At 47.2% G+C, this 26,422-nt stretch overlaps 2 protein-coding genes across 14 annotated transcripts in view; one reads left to right on the top strand and one right to left on the bottom strand.

Moving 5' to 3' along the window:
- The window catches only part of NAV2 (neuron navigator 2), an 882,771-nt gene that overhangs the window by 472,057 nt on the left and 384,292 nt on the right, over positions 1-26,422 (top strand). For 4 of the 13 annotated variants that reach the window (XM_063728128.1, XM_063728127.1, XM_024254949.2 and 1 more), the window contains exon 1: positions 2,787-3,053. The exons of 4 other annotated variants lie outside the window; for them this stretch is intronic. In XM_063728128.1, the coding sequence (XP_063584198.1) occupies positions 2,787-3,053 (267 nt within the window). Of the gene's footprint in view, positions 1-1,933; positions 3,054-3,280; positions 3,362-3,796; positions 4,253-26,422 lie in introns of those variants that run through there. 5 more of the 13 variants (XM_063728131.1, XM_063728140.1, XM_063728136.1 and 2 more) reach the window with 5 other exon arrangements.
- Positions 31-2,086, bottom strand: LOC103891837 (uncharacterized). The gene has a single exon (XM_009246525.4). It carries the CDS (start codon positions 2,084-2,086, stop codon positions 1,691-1,693), a length of 396 nt encoding a protein of 131 aa, XP_009244800.1. The 3' UTR covers positions 31-1,690.

Genomic DNA, 26,422 nt, shown 5'->3' with positions numbered 1-26,422 from the left:
GAGAAGATCTAAAGAAAGTTAAAACACAGCTCCTAATTCCAAGATGTTTATTCTCTAAGATGAAAATGAATGCATGAAACAATAAATAACAGGTTAAATAATGGAAGACAACAGTACGGGAGGTGGCATCAGATGGCAAAGGGCAAAGTGTTAAGTAAGTAGCATGAATGATGTGTGACTTGATTTCAGAGAGAAGGAGGATGACTGAAACAGACATAGACAGGGCCGTGCATTTCAGCCTAACTAGAGTAGAAAGTTGTTACCTAGAATGGCTAAGAAGGTGCCTTCTCATTTCTTAATGCTTCAGAGGTTAAGACTTTGACGTTTCCTCTGGTCTGAGATCTTTGTCACTTTGGGCCACTATAACAAAAATACCATAAACAGGATGGCTTAAACAACAAACATTTATTTCTTACAGTACCAGAGGCTGGAAGTCTGAGACTAGGATGCCAACACGGTGTCAGATTCTTGGTAAGGGCCCTCTTCCTGGTCCACAGAAGACTGCCTTCTGTGTCCTCACAAGGCAGAAAGAAAGCATCTCTCTCCTGTCTCTTCTAATAAGGGTGCTAATCCTATCATGAAGGCTCCACTGTCTTGACCTTATTATCTCCTAAAGTTCCCCACCTCCTAATACCATCACATTGGGGATTAGGGGTTTAACATGAATTCGAGGGAGACATAGTTAATAGCATCTGAGTTATTCTAAATCAATGCTATCAGCACTGAAGATCAGGCTATAGGGTGGGCACAAAGTGTCCTGGAAACAAAGAAGAAAGACAAATAGTTTATAAACAGAGATGACTTTGGGGGAAAGCAGCAGTAATTTAACAACACGGAAAATAAAACCCAGCTTTTATTGGTCTCTTACATTGCCAAGGTACTTGTGCTAAATGACTGTCATGCACCAACCATCTCATTTAATCCAAACAACAGCTCATTAGGTAAATGTCGTCAAACCTCCACCTTACTACATGTGAAAACAGAAGCTTTATAAGGATGCATGTAAGCTTAAATAACTTGCCCAATTCTAATCCAAGCAGTTCTACAGGATGGGAGGCTCCTCATTCATAAATCGCGAAGTCTGGCCTGCCTGACCATCTCTCAGTTTCCTTCTTATTCTCATACACTTTGAGTCAGCGAGGAAACCGCAGAGCAACCCAAACAGCGAATTCGAGTCGAGGAACCTGTTGGGGCCAGTGCGTCCCAGGCGCGGACAGGGAGGGGCTCCATGAAACGCAGCAAGGTTTGGCCAGAGCCTGCCGGGGTCATGGAGCCTCTCCCGGCTTCTTCAGGCCACTCTAATTACAGAGTCTGTGGTAGGTTGCGTGGAGGAGCTGTCTCGGGGCGGGAAGCTTCCCTGCGTATTGTATTTGCCTATAAATACTTCAAATAGTTGAGTGAAATGTGCAGCCTTTGAAAACTGGAGAGGAAGCCGTTGGGAGGCCCCCCGCCCGGCCCGCCTGGAAGAGCAGGCAGAGAAATGGCTGGCGCGCTCTTAACGCGGGAGACGAGCTTCGGCCCTGCCCAAGCCAGATGGGGGCAGCGAGGCTGCGGGCGTGACTCCGGAAGACTCAAACCGTTAAGGTGACCGGAGCAATTTGAAAAAGGAAACAAACTTCCCTCGAGCCGTGCCCGCGTGGCTCTTGGGCGGACGGTTGCGTTCGAAAGGGCATTTTTCAAAAGAAGAGTTTCAGGGACGCGGGGGTATGGGCCCCCGGGAGGCGCGCGGCCGGGGCAGTGCCGCAGAGCAGCCACCAGCCCGCTTTGTACTCGCGGCCAAGCGCGGCCCCAGAGTTTCGGCTGCGGCCAGAGTTGAGGCCACGCCCTCTTTGCAGTGAGACCCGCGGCCGCTGATTGGCGCACCGTGGGCCAATGGGCGCGCCAGGGCGGTCCCGGCTGTCAGCGCGCGCCGCAGCAGCGCGGGCCGCAGTCTGTCCTCCCCTGCGCTGAGACCCGCAGCCAGCGCAGCCTTCCCGGGAAGCGCGGCGGCCGCTCCCGAGCGCAGCCCTGCCCGGCCCGCGAGCCGCGCGTCCCGGCGCTCGCGCCTCACGGCCACAGCCTTGCAGCGCTCTAGCGCACGGAGCATGTGCAGACCCGCAGGCGCTAAGGTGCTCTCAGTCCGGGGACCTTCTGGGCAGCGGTGACTGTCACCCCAAGAGAGACCTTTCGGGGGCTCTTGCCGCGCCTCTGCTGCGTCGCGGGTGACACTGCGGTGCTCGCGAGCAGGGCGGCAGCTGCCTCTCGGTGGAGACGTCTGGGGACCCTTGCGCCCTTCTTCTCTCCTTCCTTCGCTGCTCTCTCCTTCCTTGGCTGCTGGCTCTTTCTCTCGCCGGCTCAGACCCGTAGCCTCCGGAACGGGACTCGTGGGTCGCCGCCGCCTCTGTCTCTTCCAAAGGGGCCTCCTCACTTCGGAGATGCAGTGACAAGTTAATATGGGCGTCCAAGCCTCTGTTTCCCAGGAGGAAATTTGCAAGAGGCGGTAGCCCCTGAGCGCCCAGAGCACTTGAAAGGCCACCCAGGAGAGGTGTGAGACCCGGCTACAGCATCCGTCCAGGTGGGACCCGCTGAGCGCCGTGGCCAGTCCCCCATTCCCATCCCGGCACCCCAAAGGCGCGCTAGCCCGATTGCTTCGAGTTCCCCGACCTGGGGATTTTTTTTTAGCCGCTGGTGGTGGGCGCCTCGTGGGCTAAGGCCCGGCGCCTGCTCTGCTACCCGCGCTGCCTTTAGCGGTCGCCCCCGCCGCCGCTGCCAGGGACGTGCTGGGAAAGCCCAAGCCCCGGGAGAAGATGCCGGCCATCCTGGTCGCCTCCAAAATGAAGTCGGGACTGCCCAAACCCGTGCACAGCGCCGCGCCCATCCTGCACGTGCCCCCGGCCCGGGCCGGCCCCCAGCCCTGCTACCTGAAGTTGGGAAGCAAGGTGGAGGTGAGCAAGACCACCTATCCTAGCCAGATCCCCCTGAAATCGCAGGTGCTGCAGGGGTTGCAGGAGCCAGCGGGGGAGGGGCTCCCGCTGCGGAAGAGCGGCTCGGTGGAAAACGGGTTCGATACCCAGGTGAGAGGTGCCGCTTGCCGGGGTACTGTTCTGGGAGGATGGATGAATAGTTCTTTCGGGATGGTGTGGGAGAAAGGGCTGGATGGGAGAAAGGGCTACCATGTGGTCAGGGAAGGGAACCATTCCCCTTAGGCCGGCAGGTTGGGGGATGCGCGAGAAGAGTGGGCCGGCCGGTGGGTGTGGCCCGAGTGCCGGAGGTTTGCCTAAAGAGCTCTTCAAGACCTGGGATGGCGGGCACGTCTGCAGCATCTTCCTGGCGAGAAGGAAAGGACGGGATGTTCTCAAAAAATGTGTGCATCGCTGGAAATGTGAGGTCCTGCATGTTGAGGTCTTGGCCCCAAGAAGCCAGTATCCGCAGCAGCAGCTGTGTATCTGTCTGGCGGTTCCGCAGAGATTCTGTTCCGGACAAGGAATGATCTAAGGCCCCATTGGGTTTGACGACCCTTAGCCTGGCTGTAAGATCCAGGAAGAAAAGGGGGTCGCGGGTATGCAGTGAACCTGCTCTCCCCTTGGCTTGAAGATGACCTGTCCCTGCCCCATCCTGCGGGGTGACGGGATTCCGGGCAAGGTGCTGGGACTGCGGTACTAGTGCACCAGCCGAGGCCGGCAGCTGGAGACTCCTAGCGCCTTGGCTGGCTGTTGTGGTGGGGGTGGGGGTGGAGGTGGCTGCCTCAGAATGGCGGCCGAAGCTAAGCCCCTCCTTCCTGGGTGGTAGATCCTGGTGTTGGTAGCCCGAGTGACGGGGCGTGGGGATGGGAGATGGCTTGAAGATAATTGGTGACTCCTACCTTTCCAGACAGAGCCTGCTTCACTTAATTCGGCTGGGTGACAAACCCTGGCTGTGCAATCTCTTTTACAGAAATTAGCAAGGGCCAATCAGGTTCTCTTGGTCCTCCCCGCTCCATTTCCCCCTTCTTCTGGTAGGAGGCGGCTATATTTTCTTGGCAGTCAGTCAGCAGGGACTTTTGGGGACAGGCCGACCTGACGGATGTGACTGTCCGGTTAGGAGAGGCGGGAAGCCAGAGGGGAGGTGGTTTGGGGCTGGTGTCCGGAAAATGGCAACAGACCAGCTGACCTTTTTGGCACATACTTCCCTGCTGACACCGTCTCCACCTTCTCCTGGAGCTTTCTCTGATCAGAGGCTAGAGCTCAACACATTCCTAGGCTTTCTGATGCGGGAACTGGAGCTGAAGCTAATTGTAAGCAGACTTTTGGAACTCTGGGCTGGAGAAGGCCCTCAAAGCAGATTAAGCTCCCACACCAGGCTGATAAGCATGCCCCTTGCTGCTGCACTTGCTAAACATTTTTGGAAGCTGACAGGTTTGAGTGATGGTGTGTGGGAGGAAGGCAAGGTTTCCTCCAGTGCTCCGGGGGCCTGCCTCTGTGAGGGTTTTGTGCTCTGCTCTTCTTTTGTTGTTACGTACAGGATTTGTCCAGTGGGTTTTGCAATGGGGGTGAGCACCAGGGTACACTTCTGCATGGGGTTTCCCTTCATCCATGGAGGTGGGGTTTATGAGGTGTAGTGGGCAGTCGGTGGGAGGTCAGTACAGTGACTTGGGACTGGAGGTGACACATACCCTCGAGCCTGATGAGGAGCACCCGAGGAATGAGAGGGAAAGTCCATGCTGGGATTGTTCATATCCAGGCAGCTGTTCTGCCTTTGCCCGTTTGACCCTTCATTTAACAAACATTGTCAGAGGACTGGCAGTGCATGGGCTCTGGAAAGGTGATTCATCACCCTCTCCGTGAAAAAAAATGTTCTTCAGCTTCTCTCTGAGGGGCTGGATCAGTCCACTTCCCTCAAGACTTTGCTGCCCTCTTTTGCCCTTGGTCCATAATCCCCCCATTTCACCTCTCTAGCCCTCAATGGGCCCTTGTGTACTGATGGTGAGCACAGTTTCGATGGACTGCTAAGGAAATTGGCCACTTCCAGTGGACTACCCTGATTTTTACCTGCCTGCCCTCCTTTGCCAGTGCCCAGGGGTTCTGGGGGGTCTTCCCTGTGGCAGATCCCTGTCTGCACAGCTGACATCAAAGTGATTTTGGCCAATGGGATTTTACCTTCTTTGCCAGGGCTTCTCCCACAGTCTGCCTGATACGGTACCCATTCCCCCTCCAAAACAGTCTCTTGGTTATGGCATGAGGACTGTGTCTGACTGGCCATCTGGTAGTTTCCAGGTCCCAAATTTGGTATATATTATTAGAAGATACTCAGGAAACAATGAATTAAATGGCAAATGCTCTCTTGGGGCCTCTGACTCCCCTTTTATTCAGGGGATTTTTGGCAGGAGATTGGGTTGCGTAGTGGCTGATAACATAGCTTTTAAAGTCAGATGGGTATTGCTGGTGTCTTGTGTCTGTCATATACTAGCTAGGTGACCACCTTGATTAACTTCTTTGGGCTTTAGTGTTCTCATCTATTAAAAAATGAGCATGAACAACCACTAGAATTGTGAGCATTAAGAAAAATAACATAAAGTGTTCAGTGCAGTGTCTGGCAAATAAGGAATACTTAATAAAAGTAGCTATTTATATTGCTAACCTAAGAGATAGGGCATGCTGAATCAAGATTAATAGCCCCTAAATGAGAAAAGATATGGCTTATTCTCTCAAGCCCCTGGAAAGTTATCAGTCTGTTCCAAGGATTTGTAGAACATCTATCACCTTTCTAGTACAGTACCAGGCAGAACGGGAAGATGAGGGAAGGGCATGTCCACTTTTTGAGTGCTTGATGGGTAAGGCTCTTTACATATAATCTCATTTCATCTTTACAGAAACACTTAAATCAGGTCTGATACATCCATTTTCTATGAAAATAACAATATGGTAACAATAATAACAAAGGCAATAATGGCCAAATCCTTATATATCACTTCCTATGTGCCAGGAATTGTTCTAAGGACTTTACATTAAAAACTAATTTTATTCTTATTACAATCAAATGAGATAAATATTATTATCCCCATTTTACACATATGAAAACTGAGGCAAAGACGAGTTTGGTAACTTTGTGAGTAGCAGAGGTAGAATTAGAACTTGGCCAGTCTGGCACTAGATCCCATGCCTTTAACCATGATATTGTACAGGGAGAACCACAGAGACTGTCTTAGAACTTGCAGGCCCTGGTTTATAAGACCATTGCTGTAACCACTGAGCTAGATGAGGCTTAGCAAGGTACAGCCACTTGCTCTCGGTCATCCAGGGTGGCAGGGCAGGGAGTCCAGCAAGGTTGGTCTGGCTTTGAGGCCTGCAGTCTTCCCACTCTTCATTGCTGTCTTTTTCCATCATGCTCTGGCAGATCTACAAGGCAAATAGGACATGGCCTGGGCCTTGGGGATTTTATAATCTAGTTGGGAGGCATAACTGATGTACATAGGGCAACAGGGCACAACACAGGGAGGCCTCAGAGGCATGCTTGGGGCTGGGTATCCAAGGTGCTCAAAGGAAAGGCCAAGATGGCTGGAGAAGTCCAGAGAGCCTCTGGAGGAGACAGAAGATGAGCTGAATTTTGGAGATGGGAAGGAGTGACTGGTGGGGAGGAGACGAAGTCAGGATGAATGTGACAGTGGAGAATGAAGAGCAAGGTCATGCAGTGGTACCGAGCAGTTGATGTTGCTTCATGCAACAAATCATTGCTCCAGATCTGACATCTTCCCTTTCAAAAGGTGATGAAGGGAAAGAACAAAGGCTTTGCAGCTGAAGGATTGGAGTTGCATGTTGGCTTCCTGGTGGATCATCATTCTGAATGTGCAGGGTAGTTGTGAGAAGATCCGGAGAGGGTGTCCATTAAGGACCTGATTCAGATTCATAACAGATCACTGGGAAATGATGGTGATTATTATTTTTAGCTTGGGGTTCAGAATATTCAACGTGGTAGTTACAGGGGAAAGGAGGCTATTCTGACACCTTGTTTTATTATGCAGCAACTCTCTTCAGCCAGTGACATCCCATTGCTCCTAAGCCTGCTCTTCATCTCCATCAAGGTCAAAAGACCTAACTTAGCCAGCAAGTAGCTGTTAGGTACAGCCCTACTGTCACCCACCCTTCCTCCAGGCCCCTTACCTTGAGTCTCTCCCATAAACCTACAGCTGGTTCTCACCCACCCCCCACCCCTCCCAGTGGATGAAACTGTGTTCTGCAGCAGCAGCACACCTCCCCCGAATTACCTTCCTGGGACTGAGATACCTTTGCCTTCCCCCAAGTATGAACATTTATAGCATCTGCTCTGTTAACATGTGAATAAATTAGGACCATGTGCAAAGAGTTGTTTTAAAGACATGCTCTGTGTTTGTTCAGAAACTCTCTGGCTGACCTTCAGATAAGGAACATGCCTGAGCTATTTGAGGAGACATTAGCCTATTTTTAAGAAGCAGTTGCAAGGAAAAAAAGAAAAAATATATACATATATAAAATATTTTGATATTTCCTGTTTTTAGGAGCCGGTGTTCAAGTTGCACCTAGTTCTTTTAAAAAAGTAATTAGAAGTGATTGAAATTCTCTGTGGGTGTTTTAGATGTTGAAAAAGAAAGCGTAGAGGAGGCCCCTGGGAAGAGAGCACAGCTCTAAGCTTACAACCTGTGGCAACTTTGCTCCATTGTGTTTTGATTAGAATCCTTGCTCCATCATCAAAGTTGATTATGGATTTGATTAGTGCATTTTTCTGCTATTGTGTTACTCCCTTTCTTCTCTTTCTCAGTTTTTGGAGGGGAATGTATAGCATGGTTATCTGCCAACATGCAAGAATGTTTATGGTTCACATATTATTGCTTACTCCATGGGTTAATTTTCTAAAGACACTTTAAGGGTGGTACTGGTGGCTTATTCAGGGTAACATTACATGTGTATATATCTGTATATAAATACATCTACTTCTGGATATGTGTATATATGCGTATATACACACACATACACAAATATATACACATGGAACAGCTTAAAGTATTGAGCACATATAAGCACACACACACATCAAAGGGGAGGCTGGAGGAGTTACGGCCCAAATTCTAGCTTTCAGAATAGCTAGGTTTGCTTTCCATTTCTCATTCTGTCTTCCTCTGTGACCAAGATCTGAAGCACCAAATCTGGGTCCCATATTATTTACTTATAAGATATAAGGGATGTAGCCTTCAGAGAGGTGTTTTCATGAGGCCCCTGTGAAACTCTTGGAACCATTCTGAAAAAGTCAAACCACCCAGCGAGATTTTGGCTTAAGGTCAGAAATTCTTAGTTCTCAGAATCCGCCTCAGCAGCAGGGAAGGGAACATTTATGGAGCATCTGCTATGTGCCAGGTAGTCTGCGGAGCTCTTTATATAGATATTATTTAATGTGAGGCACAAGAAGCTGGATAAAATGGAAAACAGTCTATGCATTTTGTGTGAGAAAGCAGAGGCCAAGGGAGGTTATCACTTGGAGGCAGTTTTATGTGGTAAATTCGACTTTATTGAGAGGTCAGAGTTTGCATCAAGGCTTTGGGCAAATTATAGAATATCCCTAAACTTCAGTTTTGTCATCTTTGAAGCAGAAATGATGATGCTTACAGGTTGAGGGTGAGGGTTCAGTGAGATATTACAGGTAGGTTCCTGAACACAGTGTATGGCACATACTAAGCTAGGAATATATAGTATTGCCTATTTTTGTTACCTAAGGTCAGATCCAAGTTTGGAAACTATGTCTGCCTCATTCCAAGCTCACGTTCTTTCCACCCTACCTCTCTGCCTCCCAAGTACACAGCTGATTACATGAAAAGACAGATGGCTTGCACCATGAAAGTGGAGAACATAGCAGGGCTTTGGTTAGATGAATGGGTAAATTAAGAACAATGTCATCCAAAGAAGTCATATCTTGAGTTGTTAATTGAAACCTTCACAGGTTGGTCCCAGACATACCATCTTTATAACAGTAACCAAGCTGAGGGATCTGCTACAAACCAAACTTGTGGGAAGCTTCCTTTGTACAACCAGTCTGAACTGGCACTGTAGAGGTGATTGAGGGGAGCCGGCCAATCTGAGGGCCTAGCCCAGGACAGGACCGAGAATGGAACATTTTCATTGACTGGGCTTCTTAATGGTTCCTTATTGTTCTGAGGGCAGAAGGAAAGCCCTTTTTTCTCCCAGCAGGCATGGTTGTAATGAGAGCTGGACCTTGTGATCAGCTGGCCATTAAGGTGCCCCAAGGCATGGCCAGCTGCCCAATGGTGCTTTACCAATAACCACAGGCCAAATTCAATGACTATTCTGTCTCTTGGTCACATTTTTCAAAGAGATGGACAATGTGTTCCTAGAATGGCTTGGGCAGAATGGGCCATGTGATTTTGGGAAGAAAACTTAGCTAGGCTTTTTGTGCTTTGATCTACACAAGACAATAGTGAGTGACACAAAGGTTTTTGCAGGAACCCCATTCGCCCACACAGAACCAGAGAATGACTCATGGCTTAGTGCCCCCTTTCCCAGGGAATACAGATCCTCTCTTGTGTTTTGCAAACAATGGGCCCCCAGCCTCAGAATATTTTGCCTCTTGTTCCAAGGGAAACCTCAACACCTTCAGTGAATTTTGGATTATTCCAATCCTTCCATTCATCTTGGTGGGACAGAGGATAGGGTAGAAATGGGGTCTTAGTCAAGATAATTGTGATCCCAGTTTCAGCAGTCTTTGGAAGCCTTTGAACAAAATTAGCTACTCATGGCAATGTGACACTTTAAAAATAATTATAATACTAGTCATGGATATCGATTGAGCACAGCCTCTGTATCAGCATAATGCATAGCACCAGATATGTATCATCAATTTAATCCTCACAACATCCCATGAGGTAGATGCTACTTCCTGAAGAGAACTGGAAATGACCACTCTAGGACTTAGCAACTTTGGCTCTAATTCTGTCTCTTTAGTCACCTTGCTACATGACCTTCAACAAATCACATTTTCTTTCTGAGCTTCAGTAGCCTCACCTATAAAATGGAGAAGATAGTACCTGCTGTACCTTCTTTGAAGTTACTATGAAGATTAACACAGGTAATTATTGTGAACAAGGCACCTGTTTAAGCATCTTACACTTTAGGTAGCCCTTGAGGAAACCAGGGCTGACAGAGGTGAAGCTACTTTTCCAAGGAGCACAGCTGGTAGGTAGACCCAAATATTTGAACGCTTATCTGTTTGACCTTTGAAGTCAACCTTCTTAAACAGCAAGTGTGAAAGCACTTTGAAAAAATATCTGAAAAAATGCTGTTACTACTGAGTCTAAGTAAATCACTTTCAAATTTCCTTTAGCTTGGTAATACATATGCCATTTGACTCCTCCCCCTGCCTTAGAGTTTGGAAATATTTAAAATACTCTTTCAATGTTAAATAAATATTAGTTGCTTAATCATATTGGTTGAACCCTTTTGGGATGTTTAAAATTTCAAGTCCTGTGAGGCCACAGGGCCCACTAAATGTCATTGTTGAGTGTTAACTGGCCGGGCTGATTCTAGACGGAGGAAGGAGAAAATGAGGAATTTGATTCAAAATCACTTGTTGGCATGAGGAAGCAATCAGATAAGTTTAGATTATGAATCATTATTTAAGACAACAGGCCAGGGATCTTCAAAAGTGTCAGTGTCATGAAAGACATGAAAAAGTTTTAAAGCAGGTGAAGGATTCTTCTAGAAAAGAGTACCAAAGCTATGACAACCAAATCCGATGAGAGATTCTTGAGTAGATCCTGGATGAGTAAAACCATAAATGCTACAAAGGTCATTTGGGAGAAAATTGGAGATATTTGATTGTAGATTGTGTATTAGATAGTATTATTCTATCCATTTTAATGGTATTGGGGTTATGTAAGGAAATGTCCTTTTTCTTGGGAGCTATATGCTGAAATATTAGAAGGGAAGTATCTTGATGTCAGTAAATAACTCTCAATTAGGAAAAATAAGGTGAGAATATCTGCAGAAAGAAGAAGAAAGAAAATGCAAAATGTTAACAACTGGTGAATCTAGGCAAAGATATATGTGCACGTCTTTCAACTTTTCTGTAGGTTTGAAATTTTTAAAAACAAAACTTTGGGAAACAAAACAAAGTCCTGCCTGAATAGTATTTGTCACCAATGCCCCTGATATTTATGAGAACATAAATGAAATAGGAGTGTGTGTATGTACTCACAATAGCCTGACCAAATTTGTTTCATGAGGTTTAGGTTCTGGACTCTTTATCTTCTTTCTGGTATAGTGTGAAAACTTTGGCTTAATTCCTTGTTCTTTCATGAGAATGGTTGCTCACATTTTCTGGAAATAAATCACAAGATCCAGTTTCATTTGGTAATCTTTTGTAACAATCTAAGGTGTTTCCAAGGTTGAAAATACAAAATAAATTTTTTAAATGAAGTAATTTTTTTAAAAAATTTAAAACCTCTGACTGAGCCCTGCTGGTCTAGGCACTGAGAAGGTAAGGAGTATGATTGGAAGCAAGCTTTTCTCTTTTGCCTGACTGAATCCTCCCACTCTTTACCCACACAAAATCAGTTTAGTGTTACCTCCTCCAGGAAGCCTTCTGCCACCACCATGGTCCTAATACAGTGTATCTTCTATGTGTTCCATAGCCTGGCCATTAGCCCCTCAGCTTGGACTGTGATTGCTTATTTTGCTGGACCATGACTTCCATGAGGTCAGGGCTGTGTCTCTCCTGATTCCTGCTGGCACAGGATCTATACATAATAAGTTTTTAGTTAATATTTGCAGAAGAAAAGAAGGGTAGGGGAAGATAAAAGAAAGCATTGGAAAACAGTAGTAGATAGATACTGAACTCGAGCTGTGGATGGATCTTGCAGAACTCCCTCTTAGGATGTGAACTGAGAAGGTCATGTGATGGTGGGTGGCCAAGCGTAGGAGACAGAGACACAGAGTGGGCAACCTGAACACTGTCTGGAGCCAGCATCAAAGCTTTCCAACACCAGGTCTTAAGGAAACTTGCCTGGTCTGGCTGAGTAGAGGGCGGAGGCAGATTCCTTTGCACAAGGCTGTTTATGATATCCAAACTCTCTGGCTGCTGCGATGGAAGAAGAGCTGTCAGGATGTAATAATGGCACTGCAGCAGACTGGAGGGGTTGAGAGGGAGAGAATACCATGGGCTTTGGCAAGTCTGGGCAGATTCCTGCCCCCCACCCCCAACCACCCCTACCTTGGATGGAGGACCTGAGAAAGGTTCTGAGGGGGTTTTGTTTGGTTAGGAAAGGGAGAAGGTTTAGAAAAGCCTAGGATAGGACAGAGTTTCCAGGAACGATGATCACAGCAACCATTTATGTGCCATTTCCTTACATAATCTCATTTAATCCTCAAATGAACTTTCTGAGCTGATGTTATGGAACCTACTTTACCAGTAAGAAGAAAAATAGGAGTCAGTGAGAGGACTAGCCTTAGAGGAGTTCTGGGACTTTTTTGGGTCACACAGCAGGTATAGACAGTGGCAGGATTTGAACTGAGGTCTTTCTGATTCCCAAACCTGTGCTTTTAACCACTGCCTTCTTTTGCCAGTAATTGAAGGAGGCCTGAGTCCCATATGAGCTACTGCTTTAGATAATCAAACCTCCAGACCTTCCTCTGCTTGGAGCCTGCTCCCTGCTTCCCTGGTCTTGGCCCTTCTTGCTGATTCCCCCTCGTTGGGGCCTTCTGTGCCTCTGCCAGCTTGTTGCCAGAGGCTCTGTGTTTATAGGATGAGGAGCCCTATTTGGCCTTTGCCCACATCCTGCTGCAATCTGGGCAGGATCTCCTTGTCCTACTGCTGTGGCTGCTGTCCCCCAGGTGACCCCCATGCTGCCGGCCCAGCAGGGTCCATGTGCCTAACAGCTGGCAGGACCTTGTTCCTGTCCTCCTGCCACATGCTGGCTGCAGCTCTGCAGACAGTCCCCATTTCATGCTGATTTGCTTTGATTCTTTTCAGACCTGGGAGTGACGCATGTTTACTTCAAAATGTGTGGGCCACAAGTGTGCCAGAGCTGTCAGACCTTCCGGTGTGCAAGCTTTGATCGTTAGAAGACAAGCCTTGAAGGAAAAAACCTCCATTTAGGTGACAAAACCAGATTTAGAATAACCTGGCTTACTTGGGATGTCGGCTTAGTGATCTGTGCCTTTAAGTACTAGAGACTTAGGACATCTGAGCCAGAGGAGACCTATGAGGCTATTTGTTCCCATAGCTCCATTGGACGGATGAAGAAACCATGACCCAGAGAGGGGTGTGACTTGCCTCCAGTCACCCAGCTCCAAACGGCAGAGTAAAAACCAGAACCCAAGGCTTCTGACTCTGGGCCAGTATTTTCATCTCAGTTAGTAATCAGATGTTCTGCTCTGAAAGGCCTGATAGCTTAAAGATTGGAACGAGCCCTATGCTATATATTTTTTCCCCTCCTTCTACCAAGTAGTTAGAATGAGTTTCTTTTTTTAAGAGACTGGGTGTCTCTCTGTCACCTAAGCTGGAGTGGCATGACCATAGCTCACTGCAGCCACAAACTCCTGGGCTCAAGGGATCTTCCTGCCTCAGCCTCCCAAGTAGCTGGGAGTGAGCCACCACACCTGGCCCAGAATGAGTGTTCTTAATTGCTTCATATTAGGAAGTTTTGCACTTGGCTTAAAGAATCAGAAAAATAGGGCCTCTTTGTGGATGGTATAAGTGTGGCAATAGGCCACCACTGACCACCTCCCATAGTCCAGACACTTTACATATGTTATCCCCTTTAAGTCTCACAAGGGGACTGGGGGCATTTCATCCCCATTCTATGTATGAGGCTCAGAGGAGGTCAGTAACTTGACCAAGACCACATGGAGCCAGTACTGGGACTGTCTAATTTCAAGTCCATGTTCTTTCTACCCAGCCTCTTAGACCCTTGCTAGCTGGAAGCCAGAGAGACCTGGGTTAAGTTCCTACTTCCCCATTTATTTACCAGGAATCTCACCTTCCTAATGCTAGGGCAAGGCTTGGGGCACAGTAGGCACTTAAGAAATAGTTGTTGAACTGCAGCTTGGACAGGTCTGCCCTGTCAAGCCTCAATTTCCCTGGGTGGTTATAGCATTTCAACACATTGTGCAAGCTAAAGCAGTTCATGTATGTAAAAGTGTGAGGTAGATAAGATCACTGTTATTTACTGAGCACTTACTATGTGCTTGATATTCTAAGCATTTTATGTGGATTTTCCCATTTAATTGCCACAAAAGCAGTAAACACTGAGATGGATACTTTTGTGATTGTTTCCATTGTACAGATGAGCTGGGGCAGGTAAAGCATAAGCAACTTGCCCAAGGTCACACACCCGGTGAGTGGATGCGCCAGGTCTGAATCTCAGGCAGTGACTACAGAGCTTGCCTCCTTCCCCACAGCATGGTCCTCCCTCAGTGCTGCTGCCCACTAAACCCAAGTCTAGTTGAGGATGGGGAAGAGAGACACATGCAACTGAGGACACAGAAAGGGAAAGCAACTTGTTTAAGGTCCCCCAGCAAGTGAAAGGTCATAAAACCCAGCAAAGACTTGCCGTCTAAAGTAACATGGGGCCCTGGTCTTTCAAAAGTGTTCCCTCTCTAATGGAGAAGGACACGATGTCCTGGAAAGTACTCCTAAACTAGAGATGGTCACCAGGAATCCCGACTGCCTGGTGGACTCCATGGCTTTCCTCTTTGGTCCTTGCCTCTCACTCATTTGGAATCATTCCTTCTCTGGATTGCAGAGCAGAGACCAGTATAAATTTGACCCAGTCTCTAGAAATGTTTACCTGGCTAAAAATATGCCAGCTTTGTCATATTTTTAGCCACATTTAGATTTGAAGTATATGAATTGCCCACACCCATGTATTAGGCATGAACTGTTGGTACATTTTGTAACAGGACCTTCTAGTTTTCCATTCCAAAGAACTGGAATTCAGTCAGAAATTTGTCATTTGCAAATACTAACTCTCGCTACATTCCATTGCTGTTTTTAAGAGTGTCTCGTCACCTGGATTGGGAGGAAGCAGGCCATGGGCGAGGCCAGGCTGGCTGGGCTGCCTTGGTGCATTCCCTAGGTCTGGTGGCTTCTAATCGACCTCTGCCTGGCTCTGCCGAGGCCCTCGCCGTTCTGCGGTGTGTTGCCTTTGGATTAGCATAAGGGCAGACAGGGTGCTTATTTTAGAACTGGAAGGAGAGGAGATATATCAATAAAAGAAATGGGAAAGGAAAAATCCCTTCAGTGGTTTAAAAATATCTCTTCCTTAACAGGCTAGATTATTTTATTTCTTAAAAACAACTAGTAATTTTCTCCTCCGAAACAGCATTGGAAAGAGAGGTGTGTCAGACTAAAAAAGGAGGGGGCTGCAATGGTGGCCTGTAGGTTTCACTCCTCTGTCCTGTTACTATAGGATAGGTTATTTTCCCCAATCTCCCAAAGCCTTCTTATTGACTCTGGAACCTTAGAACTATATCACAAAGACTCTGTTTTCTTACCCCTTCATTTTGAAGATGAGGATGCCACGCCTCAGGGCCTTTGCACTTGCTGCTCTTCCTACATGGAATGTCTTCCCCAGATACCAACAGCACTCACTCCCTCAGCTCCAGTTCTTTGCTTTGATGTTACCTTATCAGAGAGGTGCCTTTCCTGAGTTTAGAACTGACTGTGAGCTGCCCACAGTAGAATGTGGGAATCAGGGTTGCCAACAGGCACGATTCCACTTTGTTTTCAGTTTTTCTTTTTTCTTTTTCTTTTCTGCCCACTTTTTGTGATCTAAACACTTGCTAACAAAAGTATGGTCTGTGGCCTGGTTGTAATGGCATCACCTGGAAGCTTGTTAGAAATGCAGAATCCCAGGCCTTGCCCCAGACCTGCTGAATCAACATCTGTATTTTAATAAGATCCCAGATGACATATACAGAAATGAAAGTTTAAGAAGCAGAAGAGCATTTATGCCCTCAACCCCTTCAGAAGAAGAATCTAAGAGAAACCCCATCCCACAAAGTACTGTCGCCACCTCTGTCTGGAGGCACAGGCCCAACTGCCTCAAATAACCGCCTGTGGTTGAAGATGGAAGGGATGGATGGAGTCACCCTGGAAGAGGGCCTCGTAAGACAGACTTCCAGCATCCGTAGCTACTCTGTTTCTTACATCTCTCTCATGTTGCTTAGGGTAATTCACCTGCACACTGGGCTTTGTAGCTAATGTTTGGTCACCATGACCAGGGACTGTTATCTACTTGGTAGCTGCAGAGGGAAAGGAAACCCAGTCTTTAACCTGGGAGTGCAGCAGTAATTAGAGGGCCTCGACTCCCCGCTCTGCTAGGTGTGCCTGGGCTGATTGAGATAGTACCTTTCAGGAGCTGGAGGTAGTTCCATCCAGCCCATCTCACAAATGGCTGTGAATGCCTCTCTAGATCCTTCAGCAAAGACAGGTCAGCTATTCCCACAGTCTGAATAGAAACCAACTCCCACAGTCCTTTGCTGTTTGGAAATCTTCCAATTCTTGAGTCCCCCAAATCACATTGCATCATTCCAGCATGTGGTTATGTAGGAGGCAGGACGCTTCCCAGGGCACCAGTGGGAGGGGCTCACTCCCTCTCCATTCCCTTGTCTAATGCTCAGGGAAGCCCTCTCAATGGGTAGGTGCTGTGCAAATGTAATCTGCCTGTGGAGGCATTTCTTTCAATCACCCTGCAATTGTGCATTGATTTGGAGAAAGCCCATTGATAAGAGTAGAGCAGAATAACTGAGCTCCTGAATTAGGCTGCTTGATGAAATTATTGTCTAATGCTGATGTTGGAGCCTTTTTCCCTTGTTCTGTGTAAATCGGGGCTATTTTAAAGCTGTCACATGATCACTGATGCCATAGAAACTGCCTGACCTTGTGCACACCTGTGTCTCAGTCAGGCATGGGCCACCACAGGTGGAGGAAGAGAACTTAGTGACAGAGGTGTAGCTTCACTCCGGAGTCTACAGGAGGAAGGAAGGTGGTAGAGGATGCTGTGTAGCACTTTTTGGCTTCTCCTAGCTTTGTCTCATTTAACCCCATTGAAACCACCTGGAGGAATGACTACCCCAGCCACTCTGGAGTCCAGACCTGGTCCTGAGCAGGGACAGGGAAGCTGTCCTATGACTGAGAGATGATATTTTGGCACCAAGAAGGTTTCTGTGTGTGTGCACACATGTGTTTGTGTTTGCATGCACATGTGTCCAGATGCTCCTTGAGAGGTTGTAGAAAGTCCACTTTGGCCACTGGTATCACCATAGCATATGAGACAGTATGGTGAGCCTGAAAGAGCACTGTTCTTAGAGTCAGAAACATTAAGTTCTCTTTCTAGACCCTCATTTAGCAAGCTTCATGACTCTGGGCACATATTCAGTGGTTCTTCACCAGCCATGTGTAGAACTGTCCAAATAATCCACCAGCCCTGATGTCTCCCATAGATTCAGGCCTGGAGTGGCACTTTGGCATCTGCATTTCTTAGGGCTGTGCAGGAGATTCTGATGCACACTCTGGGGTGAGATCTGAATTTGAGACTAGCCCCCTCAGAGAAGTCAGGATAGTGAAGTGGAAAAGAGCGAGTGGTCATTGCCACACAGACCAGGGTTTGGATTTCAGCTCTGTCCAAGTACAGCAGCATGGTCTTAGGCAAGCTGCTAAACCCTGCCTCTGCTTCCTCATTTGCACCACAGGCACCATAGCAATGACCTCACAGGGCTGCTGTCAGCACTAAATGCTATCATGTGGATGAGGCATGTGTGGCAAATGCCTGGCATGTGAGTACACCATAAATGTTACATCTTGGGTGTGAGTATGTCTGTGTGTGTTTTCTGCTGCACTGTTATATATGGATAGAATCCTCTCAAGAAAAGTCCAAGGCAGAACTCAATCAAGAAATGAGATGGCAGTGCTCTATTATATTAGTGTAATTTGGTAATAAGGAAACCAATTAATTCATTCTTTGTTATTAATAGCAAGGAACATGTGCAGAGAAAGGTCCTATGGGGCAAGAGAGAGAAACCAAGAGTGCACCCCTTCCTTTATGACAGTAGTTCTTAAACTTCAATGTGCTCAGCATTACCCAGGGAGATTTTTAAGTGTGCAGAATCATGGGCCACAGCGTCAGAGAGTCTGATTTTGCAGATCTGGGGTGAGGTCCAAGAATTCATATCTTTGAAAAATATGACCAAGTGAGTGTGCATAAGATGGTCTGTAGCCTTCACTCTGACAAAGACTGGTCTAGAGTAGAAGATGAAATTGGAAGACTGAGGGAAGGAGGGAACTGGGTGACTTGGAGCAGGCAGGAATGGGATCCTAGAAGATGAGAGAGGAGCTGAGGTTTGAATGCATGCAAGATCCCTAGAAAACAGGGAAGCATACTTTGGATTTGGTCTGATGAACAGACGGTGGAGAGCTCTGGTGGACAGGAAGCTCTGGCTCTTCTCCCTGCTGCCATTGGCAGGGGTTGCCAGGTTGGGTAGGCATCACACTGGGAATGTCAGCCACTAGGAAGGGTTTACTGAGACTCCTGGTGAAATATAATGAACTCAAGGCATGTGTTTCTTTGTCCTCTGTTTAAGGCCCAAGATGGCTGGCTTAAGGTTGCCTAACTGTGCCCATAGAGTTGAGCTTCTTTTTATCTACTTCCTTATTCAGAAACCAGGGCTTGAAGCAGCCTGCAGTGGTAGACCTGGAAGTATAAAGTAGATTTGTGATGCTCAGGGCACCAGAGTGGGCTAGCAGAAAGGGCACCAGAGACGATAGGAGATGTTGAGTGCCATTTCTCCTTATTAGGGGCTGCATTGGCTGACAGGGGCCACAGCTGAATCTCAGGTCGGCAGGGGACCCATGTTCCATGATAAAGTCTGAACCAAGACATCCCTGTAACAGTGGCCTTTGGATCTGCAACCTATAGGAGAGCAAATTATGGGGGGTCTTCACTGGATCAGGAAGAGCTACAAATAAGAATGGAGAGGGGAAGGGGATGTGTACTCAGCACTTACTATGTGCCAGGCTCCACATTCCATGCTTACATGATGTTTGTAATCTAGCCTCCACCTTAGGAGGTAGATATCTCTAGTTTTACAGATGAAGAAAGAAAGGCCCAGAGAGGTGAAGCAACTCACAGCTTTACACAGCCAGGATTTGGTAAAGCCTGGGCTTGAACTTGCATCTATCTGGTTTCTGTCATGAGTCTTCCACAGTTCTACGGTGAATGTGTTGGGGACCTTGATTCTTGGTCCTCAGGTGCAAGTGCCTCAGAAACCCAGTTCCCCTCAGCAGGGTCAGGGGTTCAGTGTGGGCAGAGTGCCCTGGAGTCCTGTGACTTGTGGGGCATTTCTGTGCCCTCTGTCAACAATCCAGCCTTCAGTAACGTTGTGCTGCTGCCGGCTGCTTTCACCACATCCAGACCCCCCACCCACACAGGCGAAGGTTTTGGCCAAGGGCACCCTGGAGGGGGAGGAAAAAGTGCCTTCCAGAGGGGCTTGTCGCAAAGCCCCTGAATGGACCCATTGAGGCTCCAGGGCAGGGCGACAATGGGCCTGTTGGGGCCCTCGGTCTGCTGAGGTGAGAGGGCTGGGGCCAGGCAGGCAGTGCTGGCTCAGAGGCCAGACGCTGACTTCCAGGGCTGGGAGCCAGCGCTTCTGACGTGCTCCGAAATGCCAGCTTTGCTTAATGGGGAGCAGCTGGGGTGGGCTCCGCATAACTCCCTATGCCAGGAAGGCAGCGTGAACCCAGTTCCTCAGGCCACAGCCGCTCTTTTCCTCCTCCCAGCCTGGCACTGCTCCCCCTTCCTGAGCCAGGCCCTGCTCACCGGACACCGGGATCATAGTCAGCTCCTTCTAGTGTCCCCTTGGTCCTCAGGGGCATTCTTTTCAGCCTGATTGGATAAATAACACCCCTTCCCCAATAGTCTAGCCTGCCTACAGGTGCAGCTGCCAGCTAACATGCAGCATGCCCAGTGAAATTTGAATTTTAAATAAATGATGAAAAATTTTTAATTATATTTAAATATGTAATAAATGACAAAGCCTGAACCAAGATATGAGTTCATTTTGTGGGTCATGGGACACACTTAAACCAAAAAATTATTTGCTGTTTATCTGAAATTCAGATTTAACTGGGCATCTTCTATTTTTATGTGCTAGATCTGATGACCCTACCCAAGGCAGCCATGATGGATACCCATGTGGGGTTACTAGGACTTAGTTAGGTTTTCCTTGATGCCACCAAGGTGGGGGATAGGGAGAAGGAGGCCTCTCTGTGCTCACACTCCACCTCCCATTTCCTGTACATAAAATGCTGGATGCCACACTTAGTAGGTCTTACTAACAGGCAAGCATTGCCCCCAATGTTACCCACACCACCCTCCCTTCTAGGAGCTGCAGCTTTCTCCCCGGCTCCCACAGTGGGAAGGGAAGCTTTGGGATACAGTTGCAGTTGGTGACTATTTACTGAGCACCTGCCTATCACACTGAGCTGAACCCTGGCAGTTTAATGAGAATGAGACAGATGTAGGCTTTGCTCTCAAAAGAGCTTACAGGCTAGTAGGGGAGAGAGGCATTTGAACAAAAGAGCAACTATAATTCAGTGAACCATAAACACTATGGGTAGATGGCAGGGGTTGTTGAGGGGATAGTTATTGAGGGAGGTGTCTCAGAAATTCCAGGAGAGCATCTCACTCGCACCTGTAGGACCAGGATAGAGGTCTTAGAGTCAGGAGATTTCAGATGAAATCCTGGGCCACATCATTGAGTTGAGTAGCCATGTGGGCATGGGCCGATCATTTAACCTCTTGAGCCTTGGTTTTCCTTATCTAGAAAGTGGGAACAATTTTCCTTGCTTTAGGGACCAATGTGAGTTTCCAAGTAAAATGATTAATGTGAACATATATTGCTAACTGCAGGGTCCTAAATCAAACAAATGTGTGTGTTTGTGTGTATGTGTGCGGTCAGAGGTAAGAGTTGAAGGATAGGGAAAATACAGAGGGGTTAGGAATGCTTGGGCCCCATCCCTGCTCTGTGGCTTGTACAGTATTTTGCTGTTTGCAAAGGATAATGATTAAGAGTATGGGCTGGGAGGCTGAGGTGAGTAGATCACTTGAGGTCAGGAGTTTGAGACCAGCCTGGCCAACATGGCAAAACCCCATCTCTACTAAACAAAAATACAAAAATTAACCAGGCATGGTGGCATGCACTTGTAGTCAGCCTCCCTGCTACTCGGGAGGCTGAGGCAGGAGAATCGTTTGAACCCAGGAGGCGGAGGTTGCAGTGAGACGAGATCATGCCACTGTACTCCAGCCTGGGTGACAGAGTGAGACTCCATCTCAAGAAGAAAAAAAAAAAAAAAAAAAAAAAGAGTATGGGCTGGAAATTCAAACAGGCCTGGGTTTCACTGCCATCTCTACTGTGTGACCTCAAGTAAGTACCTAACCTCTTTGTGCCTTAGTTTTCTCCCCTGTAAAATGGAGCCTCACAGGCATGGTTAAAAGGATGAAAAGTAGACCATTCATATAAAGTGCTTAGCATGGAGTCTGTCACATAGCAAGTGCCCAGAAGTGGGCAGCTATTAAGAGGGTCTTAGTTGAGTAGCATAACAACCTTGTGAGGTAGAAATTACCAGGTGGAGAATGAAGTTCAGAGAGGTTAGGTAACCAGCCCAAGGAGGCACAGCCAGAGAGGTGCCTCTGGGAGAATATACCCCTGGCTTCTTAGGAGGCCTTTGGTCACCCAGCCTTCAAAGAACTCTGCTTCTAGCTTTTGGTTGAACACATCCCTGGGGACTAGCTGGACTCTGGGACTCCTTGCCCAGTTATGGTCTGGTTCAGATACCTGGGTGTTTCCTGGAGATCTCAGCATGCCTGTGTGTGCCAGGCCTACCCTGCCCAGCCTCTGCAGGGTCAGGGAGAAAGAGCACCCTTTAGGAATCTGAGGACTTATGTGCCTCACACCAACTATTCTTCCTTTGCTGGATTTGAAGTCTGAGATATGGGCCTCATTTTTATTATCTTCTTATTCCTTTGTGTTAATCAATGCCCGCACAATTATGCAGTTGGCATGGATGCTAGTTTTATTGTCTTGCACACAAAAGCAGCTTTGAAAATGGGGTATTTCTAGGGAGCGGCTAGGGGTGAGCCTCTCACTGGAGAAGGCAAACTTTAGCCAATCATTTCCCCCTCCAGTGGGAACAGGAGCAGGTGGATTAAATTGCTCCATTAGGCGATCTTTTGTTTCTAATAGAATAATCATCAACAACACTTGATGGCTGAAGGTCGGGGAAGGGAGCTAGACCTGGCTGAGCATTTGCTGTGTGCTCAGCTCTGTGTTGGAGCTTCTTTCACAACATCAAGTTCAGTTGTCTCTATCACTCTGTGTTTATGTCTTAGACCCATTTTTCAGATGAGTAAGATGAGAGAGAAGTTGACTGATTTGATCTAGGTCACATGGCTGGTAAATGATAGCTCCAGGTTTTGAGCTCAAGTCTGTTCAGTTCTGGAGTCCATGCCTTACTATCACCGATGTGCCTAGGTCTATGTGCTTTAAGGGAGATTGAAACAGTGGAAGGCATGTGCTTGCCTTCAGGTTCTGCTAAGAACCCAAGATGCTTCACTTACTACACAACGGGTTTTAAGGCACCTGCACCATTAGTTCCTGACTCGATAACATGAGACTGAGACTTCCAGGGGAAATGGGGTAGGAGCTGGTTTCTGATCTCACATTTACTTAAAGGAGAGAAAGGATTTAGATATATGGGGAGAGGAAAGAGGGTTTTTCAAGGACAGAAAGCTATCATGGGATTCTAAGTAGGGGAAGGCGGGCTGAAAATAGTGTATAGAGATTCATATCAGGACATGGAAAAGGATGAAGACTGGAGGCCTACCTGGAGACTGTTGGTAATCTTGGTACTGCTACTGATGATGGTAATGGGAGGCTGGTGGTGGTAGTTGTGATAGTGATAGTGATGGTGATGGTTAACATGTATTGAATGCTCAATATTTGCCAGATACTAGTCTAAGAATTTTACAAGCATGAACTTGTTTAATGCTCACAACAATCTTATAGGAAAGGTACTATAATTAGCCCCATTTTTAGGTGAGGAAATGGAGGCATAGAGAGGCATAAGGGTCTGAAGTAGTGGTGGACTTTGGGGCTGGAGAACAACAAGCAGATATAAGAGCCATTGAAGGAAGAACTAGGGCAGAATCTGGTGACTATGTCGAGAAAGGGATAAAGGAATAGGAAAGTCTACAATGAGTTCAAGGTAACCTATTGATCTTTTATAGGAGCCAACTTCCTGGCGGCAGTTATTGGTGAAGTTATGACCTGACTAGCAAAGACAAGCTTTCAATTTACTAAATGCCTTTGTTAAAATGGAAATGTGATATTTGAGAGGATGAATATAATGACCCATGGCCAGACATAGACATCTTAACATGAGTGAGGTCGTCAGCTTCAGTGCAAAGGGAATTGCTTAAGTGAAGGGACACTGGATGGGTTAGTTTTGAGAAGGCCCGTGCCAGCCAATTCCTTCCTTTAGGGTGTGCTATCCTAAACATAACCGCCCAGGGTCTCTTTTCTTGCAACCGCTTCCCTTTCCTTCCTATTCACCCTCAATCTGATGTAAAGCAGTTCATGCTCAAGCATTCATTGCCAACACTGGATTAAGATCTCCTTCCTTCCAGGTCATACATTGGCATTTTAACAGAGACTTTTAGAAACTTGGCTAATGAAGGTGGGGATGTGAGTGATCCTGGGGTTAGGAAGGGATGGGAAAAGTTCATGCATCCCTCCCCTAGCTCCCAACAGACATACAATGGAAAGGGCTGGGGTTTCTACCTAGGCTTCACACCAGCAGTGCCTGGACTCCAAGTTTCTAGACCCAGGTTCCCAAAAAAGTCATGTAACACAGTCTCTTAGCCAAGTATACCATGGAGGGCTGGGTCAAGCCTATGAGCCTCCACTCAGGCTGGCAGTGAAAAGCAGCCCTGGGCCCTCCAGCCCACCTAGGTAGCATGTAGTTATTACAAGCATGGACTCTCCAGACAGCCAAGCTAGAGTTGGAGCCAAGCCTCAGATTTGTTTGCTGTGTGACCTTAAACAAGTCATTTCATTTCTCGACTCTTAGTTTTCTCATTTGTAAATGAGGATAATAGTGTTGAGAGGAGTAAATCAGAGAAGGTCTGTAAGGTGCTGAGCCCAGGACATATCACATAGTAGGTACTCACTAAATATAAGCTGCCACTAAATATAAGTTGTCGTGCCAGGCCCACTGTGAACAACTCCAGAAGACATAAAGCTTCTCCATGGGCTTTGGGATGAAGCCTGGGACCAGGCAGCTCGGTGTTCCCAGTTGCAGGATGGCAGTGAGCTTAGCATGGGCCCCTGCTCACGCTCCCTGGCTCTCTCTGCCAGAAAAATGGGTGGTACTGGAGAGTCTGCATTTCCCTGCGAGCAGCTTTCTTCCCTTGGCATCCTAGGCAGAGTCTTTCTAGAATTCCTTTTCAGCCCCCAAAGATCTATATCAGAGGCAATAGTAGTTCCAAGTGATACTTACAGAGCACCTACTATGTTCCAGGCACTGGACTCATTAATCCTCCCAACCTTTCTGTGAAATCAGCACTATTATTCACCCTGTTTTACATGGGATGAAATGGAGGCACAGCAAGGCCTTGCTTAGAGCAAGTCACTTGCTTAGAATTATACAGCCAAATCAGAGCCACAACTTGAACTCCATTCTGAACCAAGGAGTTTGAAACCATTCCTCCTGCATGATGCATGAAATTTTAATAACCTGCCGACAGCCCAGGAGGTTTGCAGTTTCTCTGAGCCCAAGGGACCAGAGCCATCTGGTGGGTGCTTTTTCAAGGGAGCTGGTGTGACTGTTTCAGGGTAAAATGCAGAGAAATAGCATCACTTTTTTTTCCCGTGGTAAAAATAACATGCAAGGATGGGAAGAACAAATGGAGGTTGGGAGGCTGACATTGTGGGGAGGAAGGAGCTAGAATGCTGGGGGCTGTCTACCTGGTTCCATGTGCTGCCATCTGCCCAGTATGGGGGCAACATCAGCCTGACCTGCCAGCACCTGCCTGGCTACCAGCATCAGCTTTCAGGAATAAAAAGATCTTTTTCAAAAAGCCTTTGTCCCCCAGGGAAGCTCAAGGGGCAGAGTGAGGTCCGTGGAGGGTTGTGACAGTTCAAAACATGCTGTCCATTTATAGTATGCAGCAGTGACCCTATATCTCACCCTCTCTATAGCAACTAGCTCCAGACACAAACTGGGCATGGCTTTTGATCATGAAGCATGTTTTTACAAACAAAAAAATACTGAAAGTAGTTGGTGAGGCTGAGATTATGTTAATTTATGCAGTTTCCACTGCTGCTAGGATTAAAAATAGCTTTCTTTCAAGAAAACTAGAACTACTTACTGTCAGTATGCCTTCTAGGCCCTCTTATTGGGCTCCAGGACTGGTGGGCCAGACACAGGACATGGATTTTGAGATCCTCCTTGGCAGTCCCAGGTTCTGGAGCTTTGCTGAAGTGGAAGATAAAGACACTTTATCTTCCAGTGGTAAGGACTCTTACAAAGTCTTTACTGCATGTTTCATAAAACTGGATATGCTGAGCTCTAATGAAAGCTGTTGTCAGCATTAAATACCCAGGGAAAGGCATGGAGGCCTTTAAAAAACTGCCACAATGCTCCTGCACTGAAGTGCTCACATTTTGCTCCATATGTGAGAGGGAGGGGAACTTGGCCAGTGTCATCCACCTCATAAAAGGCAAACCCAGGATTTAAACTCAGGTCTGGTGCCTCCAAAGCCCAGGAACTCATGACATCTCTTCCCCCAACTCTGCTGTTCTACATGTTGATTATGGCTACCTGTGGTGCTCACTTTAATCAGATTTCATCAATATAAACATTAGTGGTGGGGTCTTCCTTTAGAGTTAGTATAGCCACAACCACCTCCCCTAGGTTATGCAGGACACCTGGCAAACCTTTTCTGAGGGGCCCCTACCAAGGGAAAAAAAAAAAACTTATTGCCAAATATTAATATGCCAGCCCCATTTTGGCGGGCCAGTCTCACACAATCTCATGAAAGAACTGCAGTGCCAGCCAGGAGGGGCAGTCCTCTTGCTCTCCTAGAATTGGCTGCTAGCCATAGAGCCCAAGGCGACACCACTGGGGTAATTCCTGAAGATCCTTGGGACATCTGGTTGACACCATAAGTGGACAGAAGTTTAGAGACTGCTCTGAAGGGACAGCTGAGGACAGGTACTCCTATGGTTCTGGGTCAGAGCAAGGAACAGCCTGGTCAATCCCAGCCACTGGAAAGAGACTTAGAGAATTTCAAAGAGAGCATGGAAACCAGAAAATATGAGTGAAAGGGAAGGGAGTGAATCTACATATTATACACCATCTATATACC

The sequence above is a fragment of the Pongo abelii genome, chromosome 9 (genome assembly GCF_028885655.2).
Source record: "Pongo abelii isolate AG06213 chromosome 9, NHGRI_mPonAbe1-v2.0_pri, whole genome shotgun sequence".
Classification (NCBI taxonomy): Eukaryota; Metazoa; Chordata; class Mammalia; order Primates; family Hominidae; genus Pongo; species Pongo abelii.
This window is presented reverse-complemented; position numbering and strand designations above follow the sequence as displayed.

Excerpts from the sequence above, each read along its gene's own strand:
- LOC103891837 (XM_009246525.4), bottom strand. The coding sequence starts at position 2,086 with ATGCTCCGTGCGCTAGAGCGCTGCAAGGCTGTGGCCGTGAGGCGCGAG.